Source organism: Babylonia areolata, chromosome 14 (assembly GCF_041734735.1).
Source record: "Babylonia areolata isolate BAREFJ2019XMU chromosome 14, ASM4173473v1, whole genome shotgun sequence".
Classification (NCBI taxonomy): domain Eukaryota; kingdom Metazoa; phylum Mollusca; class Gastropoda; order Neogastropoda; family Buccinidae; genus Babylonia; species Babylonia areolata.
The window spans coordinates 31,980,868-32,008,367 of NC_134889.1; the positions used below are offsets into that span (position 1 = coordinate 31,980,868).

The 27,500-nt window shown below is 44.0% G+C and overlaps 1 protein-coding gene across 1 annotated transcript in view; it reads left to right on the top strand.

Moving 5' to 3' along the window:
- LOC143289584 (ATP-dependent DNA helicase DDX31-like) overlaps positions 1–22,821 on the top strand; it is a 34,072-nt gene extending 11,251 nt beyond the window's left edge. Inside the window, exons 8-17 of the mRNA XM_076598614.1 lie at positions 765–884; positions 2,866–2,975; positions 4,222–4,448; positions 8,122–8,382; positions 9,474–9,533; positions 11,211–11,401; positions 12,896–12,980; positions 17,081–17,183; positions 19,291–19,501; positions 22,636–22,821. Coding sequence (XP_076454729.1) covers positions 765–884; positions 2,866–2,975; positions 4,222–4,448; positions 8,122–8,382; positions 9,474–9,533; positions 11,211–11,401; positions 12,896–12,980; positions 17,081–17,183; positions 19,291–19,501; positions 22,636–22,762 — 1,495 coding nt within the window. The 3' untranslated portion in view covers positions 22,763–22,821. The remainder of the gene's footprint in view (positions 1–764; positions 885–2,865; positions 2,976–4,221; positions 4,449–8,121; positions 8,383–9,473; positions 9,534–11,210; positions 11,402–12,895; positions 12,981–17,080; positions 17,184–19,290; positions 19,502–22,635) is intronic.
- The last annotated feature ends 4,679 nt before the right edge of the window (positions 22,822–27,500 follow it).

A 27,500-nucleotide genomic window follows, 5' to 3' on the forward strand; every position in this document is an offset into this window, starting at 1 on the left:
ACACACACACACACACACAGAGTATATTCACCAAGTGTGACACATCCTTCCACACTCCCCAGCCCACTCCTAGTCCTACATTCCCGTGTTATTTTCTCTGTCTGATATCCTGAATATCCTGAAGTGGAAAGATGTAAAATTGGAGACTACTACTACTACTGTTACCACACACACACACACACACACACACACACACACACACACACACTCACACACACACACACACACACACACACACACACACACACACACACACACACACACACACACACACACACACACACACACACACAATAAATACACATGGTACACATATCTGCATAGACTTGCACACACCTGTGAAACCACATGTGAACATACACACACAGACACACTGACACACACACAGCATATATTTACGTATTTATGCATGCATATTTATGTATGCATGGAAACCAAAACAACACATTTTGCTCACTGTCCCACAGACCCACACCAGCATAACTCATCTTGGACACTGCCATACAGGCATCAACATCCTGGTGTCTGCTTTTTATTAGCAAAAATTGACCACAGTCAGGGCCATACTCCAGTGATCTTTAAAAAAAAATTAAAAAAACCACCTCTGAATGGTGGAGTATGGTCCTGGCTGTTGTCATTGTACATGAAGAAAAAGTAGGAACAGTTCCTTTTTATTCAAAGATAGCGGATGTGTATGGCCTGGGCAATGGTCATTGTATGATAAAGAAACGTAACCTATTCCTAACAAATACTTTACTGACCAGAATCCGGAAAGGCATCAACATCCTGGTGTCCACACCTGGGCGACTCCTGGACCATCTGAAGCACACGGACTGCCTCACCCTCAACAACGTCCGCTGGTTGGTCGTCGATGAGGCAGACAGGTGAGAGAACCTAATGATAGTATTGTATTGTAAGGCGGCAGAGATGAAGGCCGCAGGATGGTCAAGATGCTTATCTGCCAGTAGTGTGTCTGGGTTTGAATCCTGGCCTGACGGGCGCAATAGCCGAGTGGTTAAAGCGTTGGACTGTCAATCTGAGGGTCCCGGGTTCGAATCACGGTGACGGCGCCTGGTGGGTAAAGGGTGGAGATTTTTACGATCTCCCAGGTCAACACATGTGCAGACCTGCTAGTGCCTGAACCCCCTTCGTGTGTATATGCAAGCAGAAGATCAAATACGCACGTTAAAGATCCTGTAATCCATGTCAGCGTTCGGTGGGTTATGGAAACAAGAACATACCCAGCATGCACACCCCTGAAAACGGAGTATGGCTGCCTACATGGCGGGGTAAAAACGGTCATACACGTAAAAGCCCACTCGTGTGCATACGAATGAACGCAGAAGAAGAAGAATCCTGGCCCTTCTTTCTCCTTTCTTTTCGCAAGTCTTTGTGGAAAATCAAACTGAGCATCACTCTTACTGTTTGTATGTGTAAAAGATGCGTGTATGTAACGTTTCAGTGCCCCCAGGGGGCTCAAGAAATCAACTTTTTTCCTTTGCCTTTGCATCTAGTCATTCTGATGGGATGATAAACCGAGGTCCCTTGTGTGCAAGCACGCTTTTGGCACACATGATTAAGGAATCCTGGCTTCAAATTTCTATAGAAAAATCCACTTTGGATGTAAAACAAAATACATACTTGCAGGCAGAAAAAAAAGAAAGAAAAAATGTGTGGGTGGTGTTACGTAAGGTCGACTTGCTTTATCCCTTTTGAACCAGAGCAGCCCCAATTTCACGAAGAGAAATATGTTTGTGACAAAATCTGTATCGTATTGTATTACTCTTTGTCACAAGAGATTTCTCTGTGTGGAATTTGGGCTGCTTTCTCAAGGGAGAGTGCATTTCTACAGTATAGCTCCTTTTTTTTTCTTTTTCTTTTTTTTCTTTTTTTTCTGTTTATTCATCTTGTGATCAAAGTGGATTTTTCAACAGATATTTTACCAGGGACAACTGTTTTTGTTTTATGTGCACTGAGTGCACGCTACCCACTGATCCTATCTCATCCGAATGACTGGCTTCCAGACCACCCTTTAAGGTCTTAGTGGAGACGGAGAAAATGCTGGCGAGTGTGGGATTTGAACCTGTGCACTCAGATTCTTTCCCATCTTAGGAAAATGCGTTACATGATGATGATGATGATGGTGGTGGTGGTGGTGAAGGTTTTAATGATTGTTGTGGTGATGTGATGGATGGTGGTGGTGGTGGTGGTGGTGGTGAAGGTTTTTATTATTGTTGTGGTGATGTGATCGATGGTGGTGGTGCTGTTGTTGATGACCTAGGTGTTATCCATTTCATGGATCTGAGTGTTGTAATGATTCATCTATGTGTTGTTTTTAAATTGTTTTGATAGTTCAGTCTTCAGATGTTATCCATTTCACATGTGAGTGATGATGGATGTTTTTATCATCATGATGTTGTTTCATGTATATGGGTATGTGCATAGAGAAAGGGTGGGGGAGTTTTGGTCAAAGTCTCTTTTTTTTTTCTTTTTTTTTTTTCTTTTTTTTTGTGTGTGTGTGTGTGTGTTTATACATTAACTGTGTGGTTGTTCATGCTTTTTCACTTCTATTTGAATTATCGACTTGTGTGGTTTCATTCTTATTGTTTAGCATTTTGTTTTGTTTTTAATGTTACTGGTTTGGTTGTTATGTGTGTATTTGTGTGTGTGCATGCCAGTCTGTCAGCTTGTGTATGTCTGCATTTGTGTGCATTGTGTTTGTGTGTGTGTGTGTGTGTGTGTGTGTGTGTCTCAAATCAAATTATGGTGCTTAGAGCCTCGCCGACCACTAAGGCCATCCCAAGGCTATCACTGCGTTAGCATCTGTTTCAAGCTGTGTGTGTGTGCATGTGTGTGTGTATGTAGATTGCTGGAGCTGGGATATGAGAAAGATATCGCTCAGATCATCACCATCCTGAACGACCGAAGCAGAGAAGAGAGACAGACCATTCTTCTGTCAGCGACGCTGTCCGCCGGTGAGTATGGAATTTGGTGGGAGGCTGCTTTTTAACTCACTCAGTACGGCCAGTCCTCTCTTCTCCTCTACACAGACCCCTCGGATGTCCAGTGGGTGTCTCAATGACCCAACCTTTAGCTTCCGTCGTCAGAATTGTGGTATTCTTTGTCAACATTCACGTCTCTCAATATAAGAGCCTTCCGCTTGCAATATTTTGATGATGGTAATTGGGGTGAAACGCTGTTAACGTCGTCTCTTTCGCCGTTCGTATGGAGAGAGTTAAGGGGTTTTTGTTTGTTTGTTGTTGTTGTGTTTTTGCTTTTTTGTTGTTGATTGTGTGTGTGTGTGTGTGTGGATGGGTGGGGTGAACGTTGAAGTAAGGGGTGCATGGGGAGAGCTGGCTATTGCTCTCTGTCTCTCCTCCTACCCCTATGGGGTAGAATGAGTTAAAGAAATGTGTGCGCAAAATGAAATAGATAAATAATAAAATATGAATGAATAGATGAATTTGAAAAATGAAAATAAGATAATGATAGTGATGATGATAATGACGATGATAATAGTCATAATAATATAAAATATTGATGATGATGATAATAATAACGATGATGATAATGATGATGATACTAATGATAATATAGATAAATGAAAATAGATAAATAAGCAAGCAAATAAACATTATATACATAATAAATGTAATGTATGATATGTAACAATAATGATAATGATATAATAATGATGATAATGATGAATAAATAAAATAAATGAATAGTTAAATGAAAATAGATTAAGCAAACGAATAAACAAAACAAATATATCTCTATCTATCTCTATCTCTCAGTCTCTCTATAAATCTATATATATATATATATATATATATATAAGTCACATTAAGTGGCATAAGTAAATAAGGAAAGCATGCATCATTTCTATCGCAGGAGTGGAACGACTGGATATATATATATATGTGTGTGTGTGTGTAAGTCACATTAACTCACTCAGTACGGCCAGTCCTCTTTTCTCCCCTACACAGACCCCTCGGATGTCCAGTGGGTGTCTGAATGACCCAACCTTTAGATTCCGTCGTCAGAATTGTGGCATTCTTTGTCAACATTCACCTCTTCAGTATAAGAGCCTTCCGCTTGCAATATTTTGATGATGGTAGTTGGGGTGAAACGCTGTTAACATCGTCTCTTTCGCCGTTCGTATGGAGAGAGTTAAGCGGCATAAGTAAGTAAGGAAAGCATGCATCATTCCTATCGCAGGAGTGGAGCGGCTGGCAGGGATGACGCTGCGGGACCATGAGAGTATCGACGCCTCTGCGGAGCCGGCAGAGGGTGGTGGTGAGGGGGGCGGCGGGCGGCCAGCAGGGGTAGAGGGCAGCACCGAGTCGGCCTTCGCGCTGCCGGACAGACTGAAGCAGTTCTTTGTTGTCGTGCCCTGTAAGCTGCGGCTGGTCACTCTGGCCGCCTTTGTTCTGTGGAAGTGTAAGGTACGTGACGATTTGGTTGGTTGTTTGTTGTGTGTGTTTGTTGGTTGGTTTGTTCTTTGTGGTCACTCTGGCCGCCTTTGTTCTGTGGAAGTGTAATGTACATGACGATTTGGTTTGTTGTTTGTTGTGTGTGTGTGTTGGTTGGTTTGTTCTTTGTGGTCACTCTGGCCGCCTTTGTTCTGTGGAAGTGTAAGGTACAGGACGATTTGGTTTGTTTGTTTGTTGTGTGTGTTTGTTGGTTGGTTTGTTCTTTGTGGTCACTCTGGCCGCCTTTGTTCTGTGGAAGTGTAAGGTACAGGACGATTTGGTTTGTTGTTTGTTGTGTGTGTGTGTGTTGGTTGGTTTGTTCTTTGTGGTCACTCTGGCCGCCTTTGTTCTGTGGAAGTGTAATGTACATGATGATTTGGTTTGTTGCTTTTTTTTCTGCTTTTTTTTTCGCTTTTTTTTAATAATTATTTTTTTATCATTATTATTACTACTACTACCTTCTTCTATATTATAATTATTATTTATTTATTTATGTAAGCTTATCTATTATTTATTCCCCCTTTTTTTTTTCTTTTCTTTTTTTCTTTTTTTTTCTCAAGGCCTGACTAAGCGCGTTGGGTTACGCTTCTGGTCAGGCATCTGCTTGGCAGATGTGGTGTAGCGTATATGGTTTTGTCCGAACGCAGTGACGCCTCCTTGAGCTACTGAAACTGAAACTGTGTGTGTGTGTGTTGGTTGGTTTGTTCTTTTTGGGGGGGGGGGGGGGGTTGTTTTTTTTAACGGGGTTTTTGTGACTTGCGAATGATGAGGAGAGGAAGGGGGGTGGACGAAGTCGCTGTAAGTGTTTGTGAGCGTGTGAATGTGTGTTTGTGTGTGTGTGTGTGTGCATTGGTGTGTGTGTGTGAGCGTGTGCCTGTGTGTGTGGTGTGTTCTGTCCTGTCATCTCCACCATTTCAGTGGCATTACTCTCACAGTTGATGATTTCAAGGCAGATGCCTGACCAGCAGCATAACCCAACATGCTTTGAGCACATGCTTATGCATTTGTGTACCAATCAGAGTGAATTTATTCTACAGAAATTTGCCCGAGGACAACACTCTCATTGCCGTGGGTTCTTTTTCGGTGTGCTAAGTGCATGCTGCACACAGGACCTTGGTTTATCATCTCATCTGAATGACTAGACGCTCAGTTTGATTTTCCAGTCAAACTTGGGAGAAAGGGAGAGAGCGGGATTCAAACCAACACCCTCAGGGACTCTCTGTATTGGCAGCTGAGTGCCTAACCATTTTACCACCTTCCCTCTATCTCACCTTTACAGATGCAAATGCAAAGCTCTGTCTCACCTATGCAGGAGCTGTGTCTTCACTTCCCACAGATGCAGGAGCTCTGTCTTTACTTCCCACAGATGCAGGAGCTCTGTCTTTACTTCCCACAGATGCAGAGCTGTGTCTTTACTTCCCACAGATGTAGGAGCTATGTCTTTACTTCCCACAGATGCAGGAGCTCTGTCTTTACTTCCCACAGATGCAGGAGCTCTGTCTTTACTTCCCACAGATGCAGAGCTCTGTCTTTACTTCCCACAGATGCAGGAGCTCTGTCTTTACTTCCCACAGATGCAGGAGCTCTGTCTTTACTTCCCACAGATGCAGAGCTGTGTCTTTACTTCCCACAGATGTAGGAGCTATGTCTTTACTTCCCACAGATGCAGGAGCTCACAGATGCAGGAGCTCTGTCTTTACTTCCCACAGATGCAGAGCTCTGTCTTTACTTCTCACAGATGCAGGAGCTATGTCTTTACTTCTCACAGATGCAGGAGCTATGTCTTTACCTCCGACAGATGCAGGAGCTATGTCTTTACCTCCGACAGATGCAGGAGCTCTGTCTTTACCTCCGACAGATGCAGAAGCTCTGTCTTTACCTCCGACAGATGCAGGAGCTCTGTCTTTACTTCCCACAGATGCAGAGCTCTGTCTTTACCTCTCACAGATGCAAGAGCTCTGTCTTTACCTCCCACAGATGCAGGAGCTCTGTCTTTACTTCCCACAGATGCAGAGCTCTGTCTTTACCTCTCACAGATGCAAGAGCTCTGTCTTTACCTCCCACAGATGCAGGAGCTCTGTCTTTACCTCCCACAGATGCAGGAGCTCTGTCTTTACCTCCCACAGATGTAGGAGCTCTGTCTTGGAACTCTGTCTTTACTTCCCACAGATGCAGGAGCTCTATCGTTACCTCCCACAGATGCAGGAGCTCTGTCTTTACCTCCCACAGATGTAGGAGCTCTGTCTTTACTTCCCACAGATGCAGGAGCTCTGTCTTTACGTCTCACAGATGCAGAGCTCTGTCTTTACTTCTCACAGATGCAGGAGCTCTGTCTTCACTTCCCACAGATGTAGGAGCTCTGTCTTTACCTCCCACAGATGCAGAGCTCTGTCTTTACCTCCCACAGATGCAGAGCTCTGTCTTTACTTCCCACAGATGCAGAGCTATGTCTTTACTTCCCGCAGATGCAGGAGCTCTTGTCTTTACTTCCCACAGATGCAGAGCTCTGTCTTTACTTCCCACAGATGCAGAGCTCTGTCTTTACTTCCCACAGATGCAGGAGCTCTTGTCTTTACTTCCCACAGATGCAGAGCTCTTGTCTTTGCTTCCCACAGATGCAGAGCTCTGTCTTTACTTCCCACAGATGCAGGAGCTCTTGTCTTTACTTCCCACAGATGCAGAGCTCTGTCTTTACTTCCAACAGATGCAGGAGCTCTGTCTTACTTCCCACAGATGCAGAGCTATGTCTTTACTTCCCACAGATGCAGGAGCTCACAGATGCAGGAGCTCTGTCTTTACTTCCCACAGATGCAGGAGCTCTGTCTTTACTTCCCGCAGATGCAGGAGCTCTTGTCTTTACTTCCCACAGATGCAGAGCTCTGTCTTTACTTCCCACAAATGCAGAGCTCTGTCTTTACTTCCCACAGATGCAGGAGCTTTTGTCTTTACTTCCCACAGATGCAGAGCTCTTGTCTTTACTTCCCACAGATGCAGAGCTCTGTCTTTACTTCCCACAGATGCAGGAGCTCTTGTCTTTACTTCCCACAGATGCAGAGCTCTGTCTTTACTTCCCACAGATGCAGGAGCTCTGTCTTTACTTCCCACAGATGCAGAGCTATGTCTTTACTTCCCGCAGATGCAGGAGCTCACAGATGCAGGAGCTCTGTCTTTACCTCCCACAGATGCAGGAGCTCTGTCTTTACCTCCCACAGATGCAGGAGCTCTGTCTTTACCTCCCACAGATGCAGGAGCTCTGTCTTTACCTCCCACAGATGCAGGAGCTCTGCCTTTACTTCCCACAGATGCAGAGCTCTGTCTTTACTTCCCACAGATGCAGAGCTCTGTCTTTACTTCCCACAGATGCAGAGCTCTGTCTTTACTTCCCACAGATGCAGAGCTCTGCCTTTACCTCCCACAGATGCAGGAGCTCTGTCTTTACCTCCCACAGATGCAGAGCTCTGTCTTTACTTCCCACAGATGCAGATGCAGGAGCTCTGTCTCTACCTCCCACAGATGCAGGAGCTCTGTCTTGGAGCTCTGTCTTTACCTCCCACAGATGCAGGAGCTATGTCTTTACTTCCCACAGATGCAGGAGCTCTGTCTTTACCTCCCACAGATGCAGGAGCTCTGTCTTTACCTCCCACAGATGCAGAGCCGGCGAAGCAAGGTGGTGGTGTTCCTCAACACGCAGGATTCTGTGGAGTTCCACCACCAGCTCTTCAGTCAGGTCCTGAACCCCCCGGCCTCCCCTCACGCTCTGCTGGACGATGATGGGGATGACGAGGATGATGATGGTGGTGGTGGTGGTGGTGGTGGCGGTGGCAGGCCGGGGTCAAAGGGTCGGGGCGATGAGCGTGACGGTGAGGATGTGGACATGTTCAAGCTTCACGGAGATATGGAGCAGAAGGTGAGGGTTGTGTAGGTGGGTGGGTGTGTGGGTGGGTGGATTGTGTGGGTGGGTGTGTGGGTGGGTGTGTATATGTGGGTGTGTGTGTGGGTGTGTCCGTTCGTTCGTTCTTTAGTTTAACGTCTTTTCACTGTAAGTGATATTAGATGAGGGTAGGGAAGAAGCGAAGAAGGGAAAAGAATTTACTGTATATGCATGCGAGTATGAGAATGTGTGTGTGTTTGTGCGTGTGTGTCAATGTTGGTGTGTGTGTCTGTGGGTGTGTGTAGGTGTGTCAGTGTGGGTTTGTCTATGGGTTTGTATGTGTCTATGGGCATGTGGGTGTGTGTTTGTCTGTGGGTGGGTGTGTGTTGGGGTGAGTACCTGCATTTATGTGTCTGTAGTGGTGAAAATGAATGTGTGTGTGTGTGTCTGTCGGTGTAGGTATATTATGTGTGTCTGTAGGTGTGTGTGTTTGTCTGTGTGTCTATGAGTGTGTTTCTATGGATGTGTGTGAGCGTGTGTGTGTGTGTGTATGTCTCATTGTCTGTGTCTGTGTTTGTGTCTGTGTATGCAAGGGAGAAGGAGGAGTGTTGTGATGAGGAGGAATAGAGTTGTGGGCGGGTCAGTATACACGCGTACCGTAATTTACACAATATTCAAACTGCAGCCTTCTGAAAGAGTTTCAGTGTGCATGCCTTGTTGTGGCAACAGTTCCACCAACACTGAAGAACAATGCATAAATTGGTATATGTATGGGATGATCAGTCAGAATTTAAAATGTGTTCCTTTGTGGCATGTTCTGGCAGTGTCAAATACTGTATTAACCCTTTCACCTCCAAGCTCGCATTTATGCACAGGCGTAGTGGAGGACCCATGTCACTGAAAGGTGACCATTCATTGGTCTGCTATCCATGAACCTACTGCTCTTAATGTTCGGTGGTAGGATAGGCCATATTGTCTATACATCACAGGGGGAATGCCCAGCTATTCTTAGCCACCGTCTTTTCTGTGTTTTTACCACAAGGGAATTTTGTACTCTAAATTGACTGGCGGTGAAAGGGTTAAATGGAAGTGGTTATTTTTATCTAAAGTTTTGTTTTTTCTTCCAGGATCGGACACGGGTGTTTCAGGAGTTTACAGAAGCAACATCTGGTGTGCTCTTCTGCACTGTGAGCATTTTATTCTCTCTTTGTTTTTTGTCTTTTTTTGTTGTTGTTGTTGTTTTTGGGTGGGGGAGGGGGGGGGGTCTGCCCCATCATCTGCACCGTTTCAGTGGGATTACTCCCACACCGCTCATTCCGAGTCCCCACTTACACGGCCACACCTGGGTTTGTCTGTCACAGTCCCAGTGTCGGCAGTCCGCAGGGAACTATCGATGTTAGGTCAGCAGGAGGCCACACACCAGAGGAGATCCTGCACTGCTGCTGAGTCACTTCGGTGGTGTTCGGTAGCGCCTGTTCTGATTTAATGTACTTTGGACACCACCTACTAAGCCCCCTACTAACGACAATAATGGCTTAGTTATGGAGCCAGACTGAGTGAGCGTCTTCCACAGAGTGGAGACCGCCACCACATCCCTCCAGCGGTATTCCCCCATGAATCCACCGACAGTGACGACCTTGACAAGACTCACCCGATGTGCGGAAATGGAGGGGTATCGAAACTCAGGTCACCATGAGAGCAGGGCATGAAAGGGCACATAATTTGGGGCTTTTTTTTTTTTTTTATTGATGATGAAGGAGGAGGACTATGCTGCTATGGAGGTCCATTTAGGTTTGGGACTTAATGACAAGGCTGTACTCTACGCTTCCTGTCGAAATGATATCCCAGCATCAACAGGGCCCGAGAGATACGGACACTTGCTGTGTCGGTCAGGAAGTGACAGCATTACACCTGAAGACGCATCCATGAAGTGGATGATACTCGACTGTGGTCCCAGATTTGTCCTTGAGGATGTTTGTTCTCTTTTTTTTTTCAAATGTTTTTTATTCAGAATTTTCCTTTTTGACATGTTTGCTCTCTATGGTTTGTCAGGGTAGCAAAACGAATTTTGAAAAATTGATGATAATAAAATAATAAAAACGAAAAGAAAATTTTGTCGAAATATAAGAACAAGGAATTAATGATAATAATAAGAAGAATAACAATAACAATAATGCAAATGACAGGGTGGCAAAAAGATGTTTGAAAAAATTGATAAAGATAATAATAATAAAACTTCAATAAATAGATAGAAATTTCTTTTAAATATATAATGGTAATAATAATGGTAATAGTAGGAATAATGATAATATTAGCATAGTAATAATAATGATGATGATGATAATGATTGATGATAATAAATGATTAATCGATAACCATCCACCCCGTGTCTCCCACACACCCCTGTCGTGCCAGGACGTGGCCTCCAGGGGTCTCCACCTGCCCAAGGTGGACTGGATCATGCAGTACACAACGCCCGGCGCCACCGTCGATTACATGATAATAATAATGATAATAATAATAAATGATTGATAGATAATTATCCACCCCTGTCGTGCCAGGACGTGGCCTCCAGGGGTCTCCACCTGCCCAAGGTGGACTGGATCGTGCAGTACATGACGCCCAGCACCACCGTCGATTACATGATAATAATAATGATAAAAATAATAATAGTAAATGATTGATAGATAATTATCCACCCCTGTTGTGCCAGAACATGGCCTCCAGGGGTCTCCACCTGCCCAAGTGGACTGGATTGTGCAGTACACAACGCCGGGCACCACCTTTGATTACATAATAATAATAATAATAAAAATAATAATAATAAATGATTGATAGATAATTATCCACCCCTGTCGTGCCAGGACGTGGCCTCCAGGGGTCTCCACCTGCCCAAAGTGGACTGGATCGTGCAGTACACGACGCCCGGCGCCACCGTGGACTACATTCACCGAGTGGGGCGCACGGCACGGGCCGGCAAGCAAGGGAACGCACTCTTGTTTCTCATGCCCAGCGAGACGGAGTACGTTCAGGAGCTGAACAAGCTCAAGATCAGGTGAGCTGCCACTGGGATGAGGTTGATGGGTTTAGTCTTGTGTGTAATGTTGTGTTGTGTTGTGTGTGTGTGTGTATTCTTTGACCATGTGTGTGTGAGTGTGTGTTGTGTTTGGCAGCCCCAATTGTATATTCTATGACTGTGTGTCTATGTGTGTGTATGTGCCAATGTGTGTGTGTGTGTTTGTGCTTAATTGTGTATTCTATGACCATGTGCGTTCTATGACCTCAATTGTGTATTCTATGTGTGCCTTTTTGTGTGTGTTTATGTGTGTATGTGTGGCTATTTGTGTTTGTGTGTGTGTTTGTGTGTATTCTTATTTGTATGTATGTGTGTGTGTGTGATTGCTGGAGTGTGTGTGTGTGTGTGGGCGTGTGTCTGTCTTTACCTATTTATGTATATGATCATGGAAGAGTGTGAACATGGGGGTGTTTAACTTGTGTGTGTGTGTGAGTGTGCATGCTTATTTGTGTGTGTGTGTTTGTGAGCTTTTGTGTGTGTGATCAGACAAGAGTATGTTTGTGTGTATGTATGCATGTGTGTTAGAGGTTTCTCTCTCTCTGTATGCATGTGTGTACAAGCATGCAGACATATGTTTACACATGTATCATCTTGCTTTGTAAATAGTATGTTTTTGGAATCATCATTTGACGGGCGCAATAGCCAAGTGGTTAAAGCGTTGGACTTTCAATCTGAGGGTCCCGGGTTCGAATCACGGTGACGGCGCCTGGTGGGTAAAGGGTGGAGATTTTTACGATCTCCCAGGTCAACATATGTGCAGACCTGCTAGTGCCTGAACCCCCTTCGTGTGTATCTGCAAGCAGAAGATCAAATACGCACGTTAAAGATCCTGTAATCCATGTCAGCGTTAGGTGGGTTATGGAAACAAGAACATACCCAGCATGCACACCCCCGAAAACGGAGTATGGCTGCCTACATGGCGGGGTAAAAACGGTCATACACATAAAAGCCCACTCGTGTGCATACGAGTGAACGCAGAAGAAGAAGAAGGAATCATCATTTTCATCACATGGTTTATCAGTGTCACTATTCTATGACCATCATTACCATTATTTATTTCATCATCATCATCATCATCATTGTCGTCGTCATCATCATCATTATCATCACCGTCTCATCACCGTCATCATTTCATAATCATCATGACCATTATTCATCTTGCATCATCATCATCACCAACTCCTCAGCAGCATCATAATCATCATCATTGTCATCGCTGCTGGTCAGGCATCTGCTTGGCAGATGTGGTGTAGCGTGTATAGATTTGTCCGAACGCAGTGACGCCTCCTTCAGCTACTCATACTGATACTGATACTGTCATCACCATTTAATCACCATTATCACCATTATCTATCTTGCATCTGCATCTCATCATCATCATCATGCTCATACTCATCATCATCATCATCGTCATCATCATCACCACCACCACCATCACCACCACCATCAGCACTATGTACGCTGTGTGTGCAGTGTCGGTGAGATGGCCATGAAGGACGTCCTGATGACGCTTCTCTCTGCCATCCATGACCTGCCCCTCCCACACAGTGACACCAAGGTAGTGTGGTGTGTAGTGTGTTATGTTATGTTGTGTTGTGTTGTCCTACCTGCCCCTTCCACACAGTGATGCCAAGGTAATGTGGTGTGTAGTGTGTTATGTTGTGTTGTGTTGTCCTACCTGCCCCTTCCACACAGTGATGCCAAGGTTGTGTGGTGTGTAGTGTGTTATGTTGTGTTGTGTTGTCCTACCTGCCCCTTCCACACAGTGATGCCAAGGTAGTGTGTGTGTAGTGTGTTATGTTGTGTTGTGTTGTCCTACCTGCCCCTTCCACACAGTGATGCCAAGGTAATGTGGTGCGTAGTGTGTTATGTTGTGGTGTGTTGTCCTACCTGCCCCTCCCACACAGTGATGCCAAGGTAATGTGGTGCGTAGTGTGTTATGTTGTGGTGTGTTGTGTTGTCCTACCTGCCCCTTCCACACAGTGATGCCAAGGTAGTGTGTTGTGGTGTGGTGTGTAGTGTGTTATGTTATGTTGTGGTGTGGTGTGTAGTGTGTTATGTTATGTTGTGGTGTGGTGTGTTGTCCTACCTGCCCCTTCCACACAGTGATGCCAAGGTAGTGTGTTGTGTAGTGTGTTGTGGTGTGGTGTGTAGTGTGTTATGTTATGTTGTGGTGTGGTGTGTAGTGTGTTATGTTATGTTGTGGTGTGGTGTGTTGTCCTACCTGCCCCTTCCACACAGTGACACCAAGGTAGTGTGTTGTGGTGTGGTGTGGTGTGGTGTGTAGTGTGTTATGTTATGTTGTGGTGTGGTGTGTTGTGTTGTCCTACCTACCCCATCCACACAGTGATGCCAAGGTAATGTGGTGCGTAGTGTGTTGTGGTGTGGTGTGTAGTGTGTTATGTTATGGTGTGGTGTGTTGTGTTGTGTTGTGTTGTCCTACCTACCCCTTCCACACAGTGACACCAAGGTAGTGTGGTTTGTAGTGTGTTATGTTGTGTTGTATTGTCCTACCTGCCCCATCCACACAGTGATGCCAAGGTAGTGTGGTTTGTAGTGTGTTATGTTGTGTTGTATTGTCCTACCTGCCCCATCCACACAGTGATGCCAAGGTAATGTGGTGCGTAGTGTGTTATGTTGTGTTGTGTTGTCCTGCCTGCCCCTTCCACACAGTGATGCCAAGGTAGCGTGTGTGTAGTGTGTTATGTTGTGTTGTGTGTTGTGTTGCCCCTTCCTCCATAAATGATGAAGCCATAGACCGTCTCCCACAAGTCCCCATCAACGAAGCACTGGACGATCCGCCAACACCTCTTGAGACCCAGAAAGCAATTCGTCTGCTATCCAGTGGCAAAGCACCTGGCTCAGACTCCATACCAGCAGAGGTCTACAAGGATGGAGGCACTGTGCTGACTGAGAAGCTCCATCAGCTGTACTCACTCATGTGGAAAGAAGAGACGATCCCCCAGGATTTCAAAGATGCATCTATCATTCACTTGTACAAGCGAAAGGGGAACCGGCAAGCCTGTGATAACCATCGGGGCATTTCCTTGCTGTCCATCGCAGGCAAGATACTTGCCAGGATCCTACTAAACCGCCTCACAGCACACCTTGACCAAGGTCATTTGCCTGAGAGCCAATGTGGATTCCGGAAAGAGCGCGGAACCACCGACATGGTGTTTGCTGCAAGGCAGCTGCAAGAGAAATGTCAGGAGCAAAATGCTGATCTGTTCTCCACCTATGTCGACCTCACTAAGGCCTTCGACACCGTGAGTAGAGAGGGACTGTGGAAGATCATGGCCAAGTACGGATGCCCTCGGAAATTTATTTCCTTGGTCAGCCAATTCCATGAAGGCATGCAGGCTCGAGTCCAGGACAAAGGCGAAACATCTGCTCCTTTTGCTGTCACAAATGGTGTCAAGCAAGGCTGCGTCCTGGCTCCAACGCTGTTCAGCCTCATGTTCTCTGCAATGCTTACTGATGCCTTCAGAGATGGCGATGTTGGAATTGGCCTAAAGTACCGAACAGATGGTAAGTTGTTTAACCTCAGAAGGCTTCAAGCAAAAACGAAGGTCATGACAGACATCATCAGAGACTTTTTGTTTGCTGATGATTGTGCCCTCAACGCTGGATCTGAAGCTGACATGCAACTCAGCGTTGACAAGTTTGCCACTGCCAGCAGGAACTTCGGCCTTACCATCAGCACGAGGAAAACTGAAGTTCTCCATCAGCCAGCCCCAGGGAAACCCTACGTTGAGCCGAACATCACAGTCAACGGTCAGAGACTCAGTGCGGTGGAGCGGTTCACATACCTTGGCAGCACACTGTCACGAAATGCGACCATCGACGATGAAGTGAACGTCAGGATTGCAAGAGCAAGCGCAACTTTTGGTAGACTCAGTGCAAATGTCTGGAACAGAAGAGGCATTAGTCTTGAGACCAAGCTAAAGGTCTACAGAGCAGTAGTTCTCCCCACACTACTGTACGCCTGCGAAACTTGGACAGTGTACCAACGACATGCCAAGAAGCTGAACCACTTCCACACAACATGCCTCAGGAAGCTACTGAACATCAAGTGGCAAGACAAGACCCCAGACACAGAGGTGCTCGCAAAAGCCACCCTTCCCAGCATCTTCACCATCCTGATGCAGTCCCAGCTTCGCTGGGCTGGACACGTGGCGCGCATGCCAGACCATCGGCTGCCCAAAAGGCTCTTCTATGGCGAGCTGCAACAAGGGAAGAGATCACACGGAGGTCAGAAGAAGCGCTTCAGAGATACTCTGAAAGTCTCTCTGAAAGCGTTTGATATCAACCTTGACTCCTGGGAGGAATCTGCAGTGGACCGTGACAAATGGCGTGCTGCTGTGCACAAAGGCACCAGGTTGTGCGAGGCCAACAGGACTGCTGCAGCTGTTCAGAAGAGGCAGGCCAGAAAGTCACGGGCAAACAAGCTCCCTGACAATGATATGCCTGTCTTTGTCTGCCCCAACTGTCAGCGAACATTTCGTGCGCAGATTGGACTATTCAGCCATCTGCGCACTCACAGATAGATTCATGAGCATCCTCCCCCCACCCCACCACCACCCTCACCCCATCCCCCAGCTGGATGACAACGATGGTCATCATCGATCTCGATGGACACACACCACCATGTTGTGGTGTGTTGTCCTACCTGCCCCTCCCACACAGTGATGCCAAGGTAATGTGGTGCGTAGTGTGTTATGTTGTGGTGTGTTGCGTTGTCCTACCTGCCCCTCCCACACAGTGACACCAAGGTAGCGTGATGTGTAGTGTGTTGTGTTATGTTGTGTTGTGTTGTGTTGTCCTGCCTGCCCCTTCCACACAGTGATGCCAAGGTAGTGTGTGTGTAGTGTGTTGTGTTGTGGTGTGTTGTGTTGTGTTGTGGTGTGTTGTCCTGCCCGATGTACACAGTGACACCAAGGTAGCGTGGTGTGTAGTGTGTTATGTTGTGTTGTGTTGTGTTGTCCTACCAGCCCCTTCCACACAGTGAAACCAAGGTAGTGTGTGTGTAGTGTGTCATGTTGTTTTGTGTTGTGTCGTGTCGTGTCATGTTGTGTTGTATGGGTATTGTCCTATTGCCACCCACTCAGCCACACCAAGTCACTCTCGTGTAGTGTGTCACACTGTGCTGTGCTGACCTGGCATTAACTCTCTCCATACGAACGGCGAAAGAGACGACGTTAACAGCGTTTCACCCCAATTACCACCATCAAAATATTGCAAGCGGAAGGCTCTTATACTGAAGAGGTGAATGTTGACAAAGAATACCACAACTCTGATGACTGAAGCTAAATGTTGGGTCATTGAGACACCCACTGGACATCTGAGGGGTCTGTGTAGGGGAGAAGAGAGTACAGGCCGTACTGAGTGAGTTAAGTGCTTTACAAACATGGAGTCATTTGCACAGCAGGCTGTCTACCTGGGTAAAGCCAACTGACAGCTGCCATATGAGCACTCATCATGTATTGTATAGTATGTCTGCACTATTTGCAAATACACCCATGAGATTTTCAAGTGCCATACATTCATTCCCACACACACACCCCAAAAAAAAACGGCAAAGGAGCATCACATAAAACAGTGCGTAAGTACATAACTTGAGTTTTTTTTGTTTTTTGTTGTTGGTTTGTTTTTTTTTAGCGACGGATGCCGCACACCTATGAAGAAGCCTCCACGTACATGCAGGATAGGTTTGAAGAAAGTGTCCTGAAAAATCGCCACCTGCAGACGCTTGCCATCAAAGGTTCGCCAGCTCTCTCCTGCTCCTCATTGTGTTCGCTTGATTTTCAGCCGTGTTGTGATAATGATACTACTACTACTGCTGCTGCCGCCACCACTTCTACAGCTACTACTACTACTGATAATGATGATGATAATAATAATGATAATAATGATAATGGCACTTATGATAATGAAACTACTACTACTACTACTACTGCTGCTGCTGCTGCTGCTGCTGCTGCTACAACTACTGATAATGATAATAATGATGATGATAATAATAATGACAATAATGATAATACTTATGATAATGATACTAATACTACTAATACTACTACTGCTGCTGCTGCTACTACTACTACTACTGATAATGATAATGATGATAATAATAATAATAATGACAATAATGATAACAATACTTATGATAAGGATACTACTACTACTATTACTGTTACTACTACTACTACTGCTGCTGTGGTTACTACTACTACTACTACTGATAATGATAATGATGATAATAATGATAATGACAATAATGATAGCAATACTTATGACAATGATACTACTACTACTGCTACTGCTGCTGCTGCTACTTCTACTACTACTACTACTACCACTGCTACTACTACTACTAATAATAATAATAATGATAATAATTCATATATGATGATGATGGTAGTAATGATAATAATAATAATGATGATAATGATACCACCACTACTACTACCAGTGCTGCTACTGATGATGGTGATAATAATAATGACAATAACAATAATGATAATGATGATGATGATAATGGTAATGATATGGTAGACTGATGCTGACACCTCCCAGACAAGGAGATTGTGGCATTTACAGTAAAAGTTACACGTACTTACCATACATACGTATATATCTATCTAATTATATATGTCCAGGCCCAACACTCAGCTTGTATCACAGATTGACATAAGTTTACATTTGGGTGTGTGTGTGTATGCGAATGTTTGCGTGTTCGTGCCTGCACTTGTTTATGTTTGGTACGTCATACTTGAATCCATATCTATACATCTATATCAACATCATACATCTATATCTATATCAATAGATCTATATATAGATCTATAAATATATCTAGATATATCTAGATACATATAGATACAGACAGATAGAGAAATAGACAGACAGACAGACAGAGAGACATATACATATATAATTATATATATGATAGTCAGTTGTGTCCGACTATGACCATCAGAACAGCAGAGGAGGCAACTGCTGTTCCGACTATTTGGGCTAGAATTTGATTATAGTGGAGAGTGTCTTGCCCAAGTTACATCCCCACTCTCTCGGCCAAGAGGGTTTTAGGACAGTCGGCGTTGGGATGGTTTTCAAATGCCAACTAGCCCACAAGGCTGCAGCACTAAGAGCCAGTGCAAGTTTGCCTCCTAGTTTGAGAGTCATAGTCCTTCACAAAAAGACTAAGCTGTAAATGGTTTCCCATTGACTGGAGAAACCATTGATAATACAGCTCTCACTTTGCTGTTGGCCCAAATGTAAACTTACGTCAATCTGTGATATAAGGTGAGTGTTGGGCCTTGGTCCTGACTACACACACAGGGTCATGCAGCAGTCAGGCATCTGCCCGCCATGTGCTGTGCAGAGTACATGAATTTGTCTGATCGCGGTGACGCCTCCTTGAGAAACTGAAACTAAAACTCCACATATTGGAGCGATGGCCTAGAGGTAATGCATCCGCTTAGGAAGCGAGAGAATCTGAGCGCACTGGTTCGAATCACGTCTCAGCCGCCGATATTTTCTCCCCCTCCACTAGACCTTGAGTGGTGGTCTGGAAGCTAGTCATTCGGATGAGACAATAAACCGAGGCCCCATGTGCAGCATGCACTTAGCGCACGTAAAAGAACCCATGGCAACAAAAGGGTTGTTTCTGGCAAAATTCTGTAGAAAAATCCACTTTGATAGGAAAATGTAATAAAACTGCACGCTGGGGAAAAAAAAAAGGGGGGTGGCGCTGTAGCGTAGCGACGCACTCTCCCTCGGGAGAGCAGCCAAAATTTCACACAGAGAAGTCTGTTGTGATAAAAAGAAATACAAATACAAATACAAATATTTTTGCACGTGCCTTGCAGGTTATCAGTCGTTTGTGCGGGCCTACGCCACCTACCCCAGTCACCTGAAGGAGATCTTCTCCTTGAAAGACCTTCACCTTGGCCACGTGGCCAAGAGCTTTGCTCTGCGTGAAGCGCCCTCCAACCTGCATGGGGTGGGGGGAAGAGGTCGGGGGAAAGGTCAGAGGTCGAAAGGCAACCCACGACCCAAGTTTGAGTTGAAGAAGAAAGGGTAAGTACACCTTTGGTTCTTTTGTTTCGTTTTTGTTGATCAAAGACAGTGACAGTATAATGGGGTATTCAAATCCTAGCTGAATCGGTAGCGTAAGCATCACTGACTTGAAGTTGTGTACCTTGTGTAATGGAGAGAGTTACCACTCTTTACTATTTGTTAATCATATCGTCTCCTGGCCTCATTATTTGTATAATTTCTAGTGGATAAACTACTGAGGCAACCATGTATTTGTTCTGTATTGTCCATGTGTTCTGTGTGGCTTATTCAGGATTAAAGAGGCTGTGCCAGTCTTGAATAAAAGCTAATTTGTGTTTGCACATTTCTTCTGTCTTTGCTGCTGTGTGCTCATGTCAAATGATTGGTATAAGGACAGGCCCGGCACTTCCCTTTTTGAGGAAGTGTCTGGGTTTGTTCCAATGTACCTTTTTTTTTTTTTTATTTACCTGTGTGCTAGCTGAATCGGTAGCGTAAGCATCACTGACTTGAAGTTGTGTACCTTGTGTAATGGAAAGAGTTACCACTCTTTACTATTTGTTGATCAAATCCTAGTTTGTTTTGTTTGTTTGTATTTTTTGTTTGGCTGGGTTGTTTTTTTTTTTGTGGGGGGGGGGGGGGGGGGGGGGGATTGTCAGTCACACTGAGAGTGAATAGCAGATTTTGAAAAATGTTAATATTTTGAGGGGAAGTTATTTCACAATTTTCATCATTTTTTTCTGTGGAAGGGAGAATTGATTTGTTATCATGGCCTCAAGGCAAAGGAAGAATGTGCAGCCAATTAAATATCTGCTGGTTTCGTTGTATACTCATCCTGTAGGTATTGCATGGGTGAGAATATTTCTGTATTTTTTTCAGATAATCTGTGTATGCATTTTGGTTTGGTTTTTATTTTTATTACTTTTTCCTTTGTTTTTCTTTGTTTTGGTATTTAGACACTTATTCCAATCAAGGGTGCGCCTGGACCCCGGCCTCAAACTTTTCAGTATTACAGAAATCAGCCACTGTCATCTCATTCACTAATTACCATTGTTCATTGCATGGTAAAGGATCAAGCTGGCAAAGCGGTAAAGATGTTTATCTGCCAATACATTGTCAGTGAAGGTCTGGGTTCGAATCTTCTGCTCTCGCAATTTCTGTAAAGTCTCACTGGAAAATCTAACTGAGCATCTAGTCATTCGGATGACAGGATTAACCAAGGTCCCTTGTGCAGCCCGTGCTTGGTGCACTGAAAAAGAACCCATGGCAACAAAAGTGTTGTCCTCTGGCAAAATTCTGTAAAAAGAAATCCACTCTGATAGGTACACAAATACATACGCATGCACTGAAGGCCTGACAAGTGCGTTGGGTTATGCTGCTGTCAGGCATCTGCCTAGCAGTTGTGGTGTAGCGTATATGGAGTTCTCTGAATGCAGTGACGCTTCCTTAACTCACTCCGGACAGTGGAACGCTATGGCATTCCTGACGTAAGGTAGCGTTCCGGACGACGGAACACTATAGCGGTTTCGACAAATAAAAATTTTTCCACGTTTTCCTCATGGGGTAGCATAACAATCGCTGCTCCACCGGGCATTGCGAACGTGTCAAGGGTCGAATGGAAAGTTTCTTCATGAGCTCCACAGCGAGCCAGCAAGTTCAGGACCCCACACAACAAGCTAATCTGTATACATATCGAAAATGGCATCGCAGGTGATATAAGTGGAAATTTTTGGAGCAAACTAGATCATGACAGTGGCTTTTTCAACTGCTGAAATGATTGAAATGCTTCAAACTGAAGGTTTTGACATCGATGAGGATGATGAAGACATTGAATAAAGTATCTGCAGTGAAGAAAGCTACCAGCAGTGAAGGGGTAGGGGGGTGGCGTTCAAACGACATGAGGAGAGGGGTCAGTGGGTCAAGTACAGTAAGTTTCATTCAGTTACTTTATGTTTTGTATTTTTTGTGAATTTTTTCCTCACCCTAACAAATGGGTCGTCTGTAGGGAAAAGAAAGGGAGAGAACTATTCGTCCGGAGTGAGTTAAGAAACTGAAACTGATAGTGTAGTCTTGCACATTTCCTCTCTCTCTGTCACCTCTCCTCTCCCCGCTTCAATCCTTGAGCATCCTCCCAGCCTTTTCATCAGAGCTGTGATCATGCCTGCCTGTGTGGGGAGGAGAATGCTATGCATGTCACCAGTTATGTTTAACTCTTTAACCGCCAAGTTTCTATGTGGAAAAACATTCCACAGCACCACATATTTTTGAATACAGTGCTCTCAGCCACAGGTTTTGGTTCATGTCAAAACAATGCAGTAGACTTGCTCACTTCAAGCTTGGCCAGGGGGCGAAGGTTAGTCATTGTTCTGGAAGCAGGAAACTGGCTGCAGTTGTCAAGCGTTGTTTTAATGCGATAAATGGTCCTTTTAACATGACCCCTTGATGTCCTTTTAACATGACCCCTTGATGTCCTTTTAACATGGCCCCTTGATGTCCTTTTAACATGGCCCCTTAATGTCCTTTAACATGACCCCTTGGTGTCCTTTTAACATGACCCCTTGATGTCCTTTTAACATGACCCCTTGATGTCCTTTTAACATAGCCCCTTGATGTCCTTTTAACATGACCCCTTGGTGTCCTTTTGACATGACCCCTTGATGTCCTTTTAACATGACCCCTTGATGTCCTTTTGACATAGCCCCTTGATGTCCTTTTAACATGGCCCCTTGGTGTCCTTTTAACATGACCCCTTGGTGTCCTTTTAACATGACCCCTTGGTGTCCTTTTAACATAGCCCCTTGATGTCCTTTTAACATGACCCCTTGGTGTCCTTTTGACATGACCCCTTGATGTCCTTTTGACATGACCCCTTGATGTCCTTTTAACATGACCCCTTGATGTGCTTTTAACATGACTCCTTGATGTCCTTTTAACATGATCCCTTGATGTCCTTTTAACATGGCCCCTTGATGTCCTTTTAACATGACCACTCGATGTCAACTGAAGTTGCCAATGGCGGTGCACTGTCTTGTCAACTAAAGTCACTTATGACAGTGAAAGAGTTAACACATCCGTTTGTTCAAATGGCAGTGATATGAATTTTGATTTCACTGGTTTTCCATAGATGATTTTTTTTATGACTGAACTTTCTGTTTCAGTTTCGGCAAATTCAAGAAGGGGCTTCCTTTGTCAGCCACTGTGTCTGAATTCGACAGCGGCATCGTTTCCGGGAAAGGAGTGTCAACGAAACCCAAGAAAAAGGCGAAAAAATCTGCATTTGGCTGAAGCAGTGAACCATGCATGAAGGAGAAATAAGAGGAAATAAAGTATAGTTTGAAAGTACAGGAGGTCTTATAGTGTGTGTGTGTGTGTGTGTGTGTGTGTTGTGCCTTTTTCCTGCAATTATTCATTATAATAATAATAATAATGGATACTTATATAGCACACTATCCAGAAATCTGCTCTAGGTGCTTTACAAAAACGCTTTTGTTAACATAAAACATTATATCTATGTTACATACACACACCAAAATGTGACTACACACACACACACACGCACACGCTGCATACATACATTTTAACATACATGTGTATCTAACAGCTACCCTAACACATACGCACACATAGGCAGGCACAAACTTACATAAACACACACACACACAATGCACATTCATATACATGCATGTAGTTATGTACACATACACATGTATACACACATAGTCAAGCACAGCTAACGCAAAGGAAGTGGACCTGCCACAATTGAACTTATTGCTGAGGGAATATCATTATAAGATAATATCTGCAGTTTGCCGTATGGTATTGATGGATGCTGATCACGTTTTCCACTTCTGTGTTCTTCCTAGAGGAGGTGCAGGGTAATGTGTGTGTGTGTGTGTGTTGGAGCTCATGTACGTTTATATGTATTTAACTGTGCTTTCATATCTGTGAAACTGCATGTTTGGTGCATATCTGTTATGCATGTGTGGGTGTATGTGTGTCTTCATGTTTTACATTTATTTGCTTATTTATCATCATTGTTATCTTATTTATTTATTTATTATTATTATTTTATTATTATTATTATTACTACCTTTTTTATATTATAATTATTATTTATTTATTTATCCATTTATTTATGTAAGCTTGCCTATTATTTATTCACCTTTTTTTTTTCTTTTTCTTTTTTTTTTCTCAAGGCCTGACTAAGCGCGTTGGGTTACGCTGCTGGTCAGGCATCTGCTTGGCAGATGTGGTGTAGCGTATATGGATTTGTCCGAACGCAGTGACGCCTCCTTGAGCTACTGAAACTGAAACTGAAACTGTTCTTCATGTGCTCTTGTGTTGTATAATTCACTAATATGTACATGTACTGTTTTATGTGAGGCGCTCAGAGCCCATGTATGGGGAGCTTGCGCCATATAAGTACAATATATTATTATTATTATTATAGGCCTGAACAGTGCATTGATATCTCTTAACAGTTTGGAAGGTGAACACCAGTGTATGAAACATTAGGAGTGGATTTTAAGTATGGTGACTGGAGGAATGCTAATAATGCCTGCTTTGTCATGCCATAGAAAACAGTCATTCTTCTTTTACTGAATCTGAATAATATGTTTCTAAATCTTGTTTTTTCTGTTTTTGCTTTTTTTTATGTTTTGGGGGTCGGTGGGGGCTTGGTGGGGGGGGGGGGTTGTTTTTGCTTTTTTTCTGTTTGAGGAATCTGAAATGCTACATTTATTTCAGAAATGAAATGATAGGTGTAGCAGAGGTGGGGTAGGTGAAATTAGCAATGTGTGTGTGTGTGTGTGTATGTGCATGTGTGTGTGCGCATGTGTTTGTGTAATATGTGTGTGTGTATGCATATGCGTGTGCATATGTGTGTGTATGGCAGTATGTATATGCGCTGTTCTTTTTGGGTTTTTTCCTTTTTGTTTTAGTGTTCTTACTTTTGTTTTGTTCACCCGTTTGGTTTGTGGAGTGTAGCAGTAAAGATTGGCCGCGTTTAGGCAGCCATATTCCGCTACCACGAATAGGTGCATGATGGATGAGCATATAGTTTGAAGAGCATGGCTGTCTTTTAGCATGGTTGTCTTTTTATGGTGGTTTGGGCGTGATGATATGGACTGTTGATACAAGTTTTAAATAACAATTTCTTCTTGGAAAGAACAGTTCCAATAGCATGAATATCTTTAGTCATGTTCTTGTTCTTATGGTGGTTTGGCCAGAATAATGTAGACTTGATACAAGTTTATATTACAATGTTTTCAGTGTAGTGTATATTCTTTGGAACTCCCTACCAGCCACAGTTGCTGAAGCTTGCTTGGCATCCTTGATGATGATTATATGGATTTTTATATGGCACCTATCCTCAGTTGGAGACCAAACTCTAAGCGCTTTACAAACTCAGGGACATTTTTCACAACAAGCTGCCTACCTGGGTATCCTACTGATGGCTGCTATTTAGACGCTCATCATTCGTTTCCTGTATCATTCAGTTAGGTTTCAGTCATACACACATATACTCATAAAGACTTGAAACATTTTACATGTATGACCATTTTGTTTATTTACGCTGCCATGTAGGCAGCCATACTCCATTTTCAGGGGTGTGCATGCTGTTCTTGTTTCCATAACTCACCGAATGCTAACATGGATTACAGGATCTTTAATGTGCATGTTTGATCTTGTGCATGCATATACATACGAAGGGGATACAGGCACTAACAGGTCTGGACATAATGTTAACCTGGGAGATTGGAAATATCTCCATTCTTCAAGCAGAAGCTCCACAAGCTATTGTTTTTATTCACTGTCCTCTCCCCATGATTAGGGTCTACGAAGGTTGGGGCTGTACTGGTTGAGACTTGTCCCCAGGTACCACTACGGAAGCCAGATTGGCCACACTGGTGACCTAAAAAACTGGGGTTCTCTTTCTCTCTTTCCCTTTGTTTCTACAATTTGATTTATTTCAGTTGTTGGGGGTTTTTTGTGGGGGTTTTTTGTGGGGTTTTTTTTTTCAGTTTCCTCCTCAGCATGTTTGCAACACTGTATAATCATCAGAACTGATGGCACAGTGTTGTTGATTCAAATTAGATTCAGATGCATCGCTTGTTCCAAGTATAACAGATGTCAAAAATAAAGAATGATGAATTCTTACTTGGAAAATGGTATACAAGTTCTTGAATGTCCTGAGTGAAGGATTGCCTATCTTTTCTGTTCTGTGATGTTGTGACCACTACGATGGTAGATGGATTTTTTTTGATGATGATGAAAATGAAGCTGATGATGATGCGAATAATAATAATAATAATAATGGCATTTATGTAGCGCTGAATCTTGTGCAGAGACAAATCAAAGCGCTTTCGCACCAGTCATTCACATGCATGCATAACTCTAAAACTGTAGAAACTAAAGACAAGGAAGGGCAGGCAAGGAAGGCTATTTTGGGAAGAGGTGGGTTTTAAGGCCAGACTTGAAAGAGCTGAGTGTGGAGACCTGATGAAGCGAAAGAGGAAGTTCATTCCAATCACAAGGTCCAGAGACAGAGAAAGAACGGCGGCCAACAGTCGAGTGTTTGAATCTGGGTATGCGTAAACAGAGTGGATCCGAAGCAGATCGTAGTGAGCGAGATGGAGTGTACAGGTGATGGCAGCCACAGAGATAGGAAGGGGCAGTTTTGTGAATACATCTATAACATAGAGTGCTGATGTTGTACTTTATTCAGTGTGAGACAGGGAGCCAGTGGAGATGTTGCAAAAGAGGAGTGATGTGCTCAGATCTTTTCTTTCTGAGGACGAGTCGGGCAGCAGAGTTTTGTATGCGCTGAAGGGACTGAATGGATGAAGCAGGCAAACCAGACAATAGAGAGTTACAGTAGTCAAGGCGAGAGAGAATGAGTGAAACGACAAGTCTAGATGTTGCGTCAGTGAACAGATATTTCCGGACTGATAACAGCGATTGCACTCGTATCTTGATTGATGAGATCCATTTCCTTCAAGCTTGAAATACATTACATACACACTGAGTCAGAAACTACAATGAATCATTCATAGAAAATATGATGGAGAAGAAAAGCAACCATTATGCTTGATGCACTTTTTAACTCACTCAGTGCGGCCAGTCCTCTCTTATCCTCTACACAGACCCCTCGGATGTCCAGTGGGTGTCTGAATGACCCAACCTTTAGCTTCAGTCGTCAGAATTGTGGTATTCTTTGTCAACATTCACGTCTTCAGTATAAGAGCCTTCCGCTTGCAATATTTTGGTGATGGTAATTGGGGTGAAACGCTGTTAACGTCGTCTCTTTCGCCATTCGTTAAAGGTTATGTGCAGACATTTATTGACAGCCTGTGCAATGCATGCATGCTCAAATGTCCATCGGCTCCCTCTAATGGCTTACAGAACAAGCATGTCGGTCAGTGTGAGAGTAGGATACCAAGATGGAACCCCACCACCCTGCCCCTCCACCCCCGCTCTCTCTCTCTCTCTCTCTCTCTCTCTCACACACACACACACACACACATACATACATACACACACATACACATACACACATGCACCTTCATACGCACACACACAAACACCCAAGAACTGAACTGCACTGAAATATAGCTGTTCTGTTTTTGAAAGCATTCCCCAATTGCTGTACCAAAAAAAGTACGTTTACTCCTTCATTTTCGACGTTTTTTCAACGGTTGAAATAGCAGGGGTGTCTGAGGGTAAATGCGAACGGGCAAGCCTCATTGCGAACGATGGATTTTGGTACATGTGGACAGTTCATTGAAACAGAAGGAAGTCTTAGACATAACATATTTTGGAACATCGCACCAGACTGTTGTAGTGTTGGTTTTGATCACACACACACACACACACACGCACGCACGCACGCACGCGCGCTCACGCAGTCACAACACTGTTTGGCAAACTGTTCCATTTATTAACGACTCGCTCAGTAAAGAAGGAACTGCGCACTTTCAGTCTACAATGTGATTTATTTGGCATTAAACTGTTACCTCTTCTG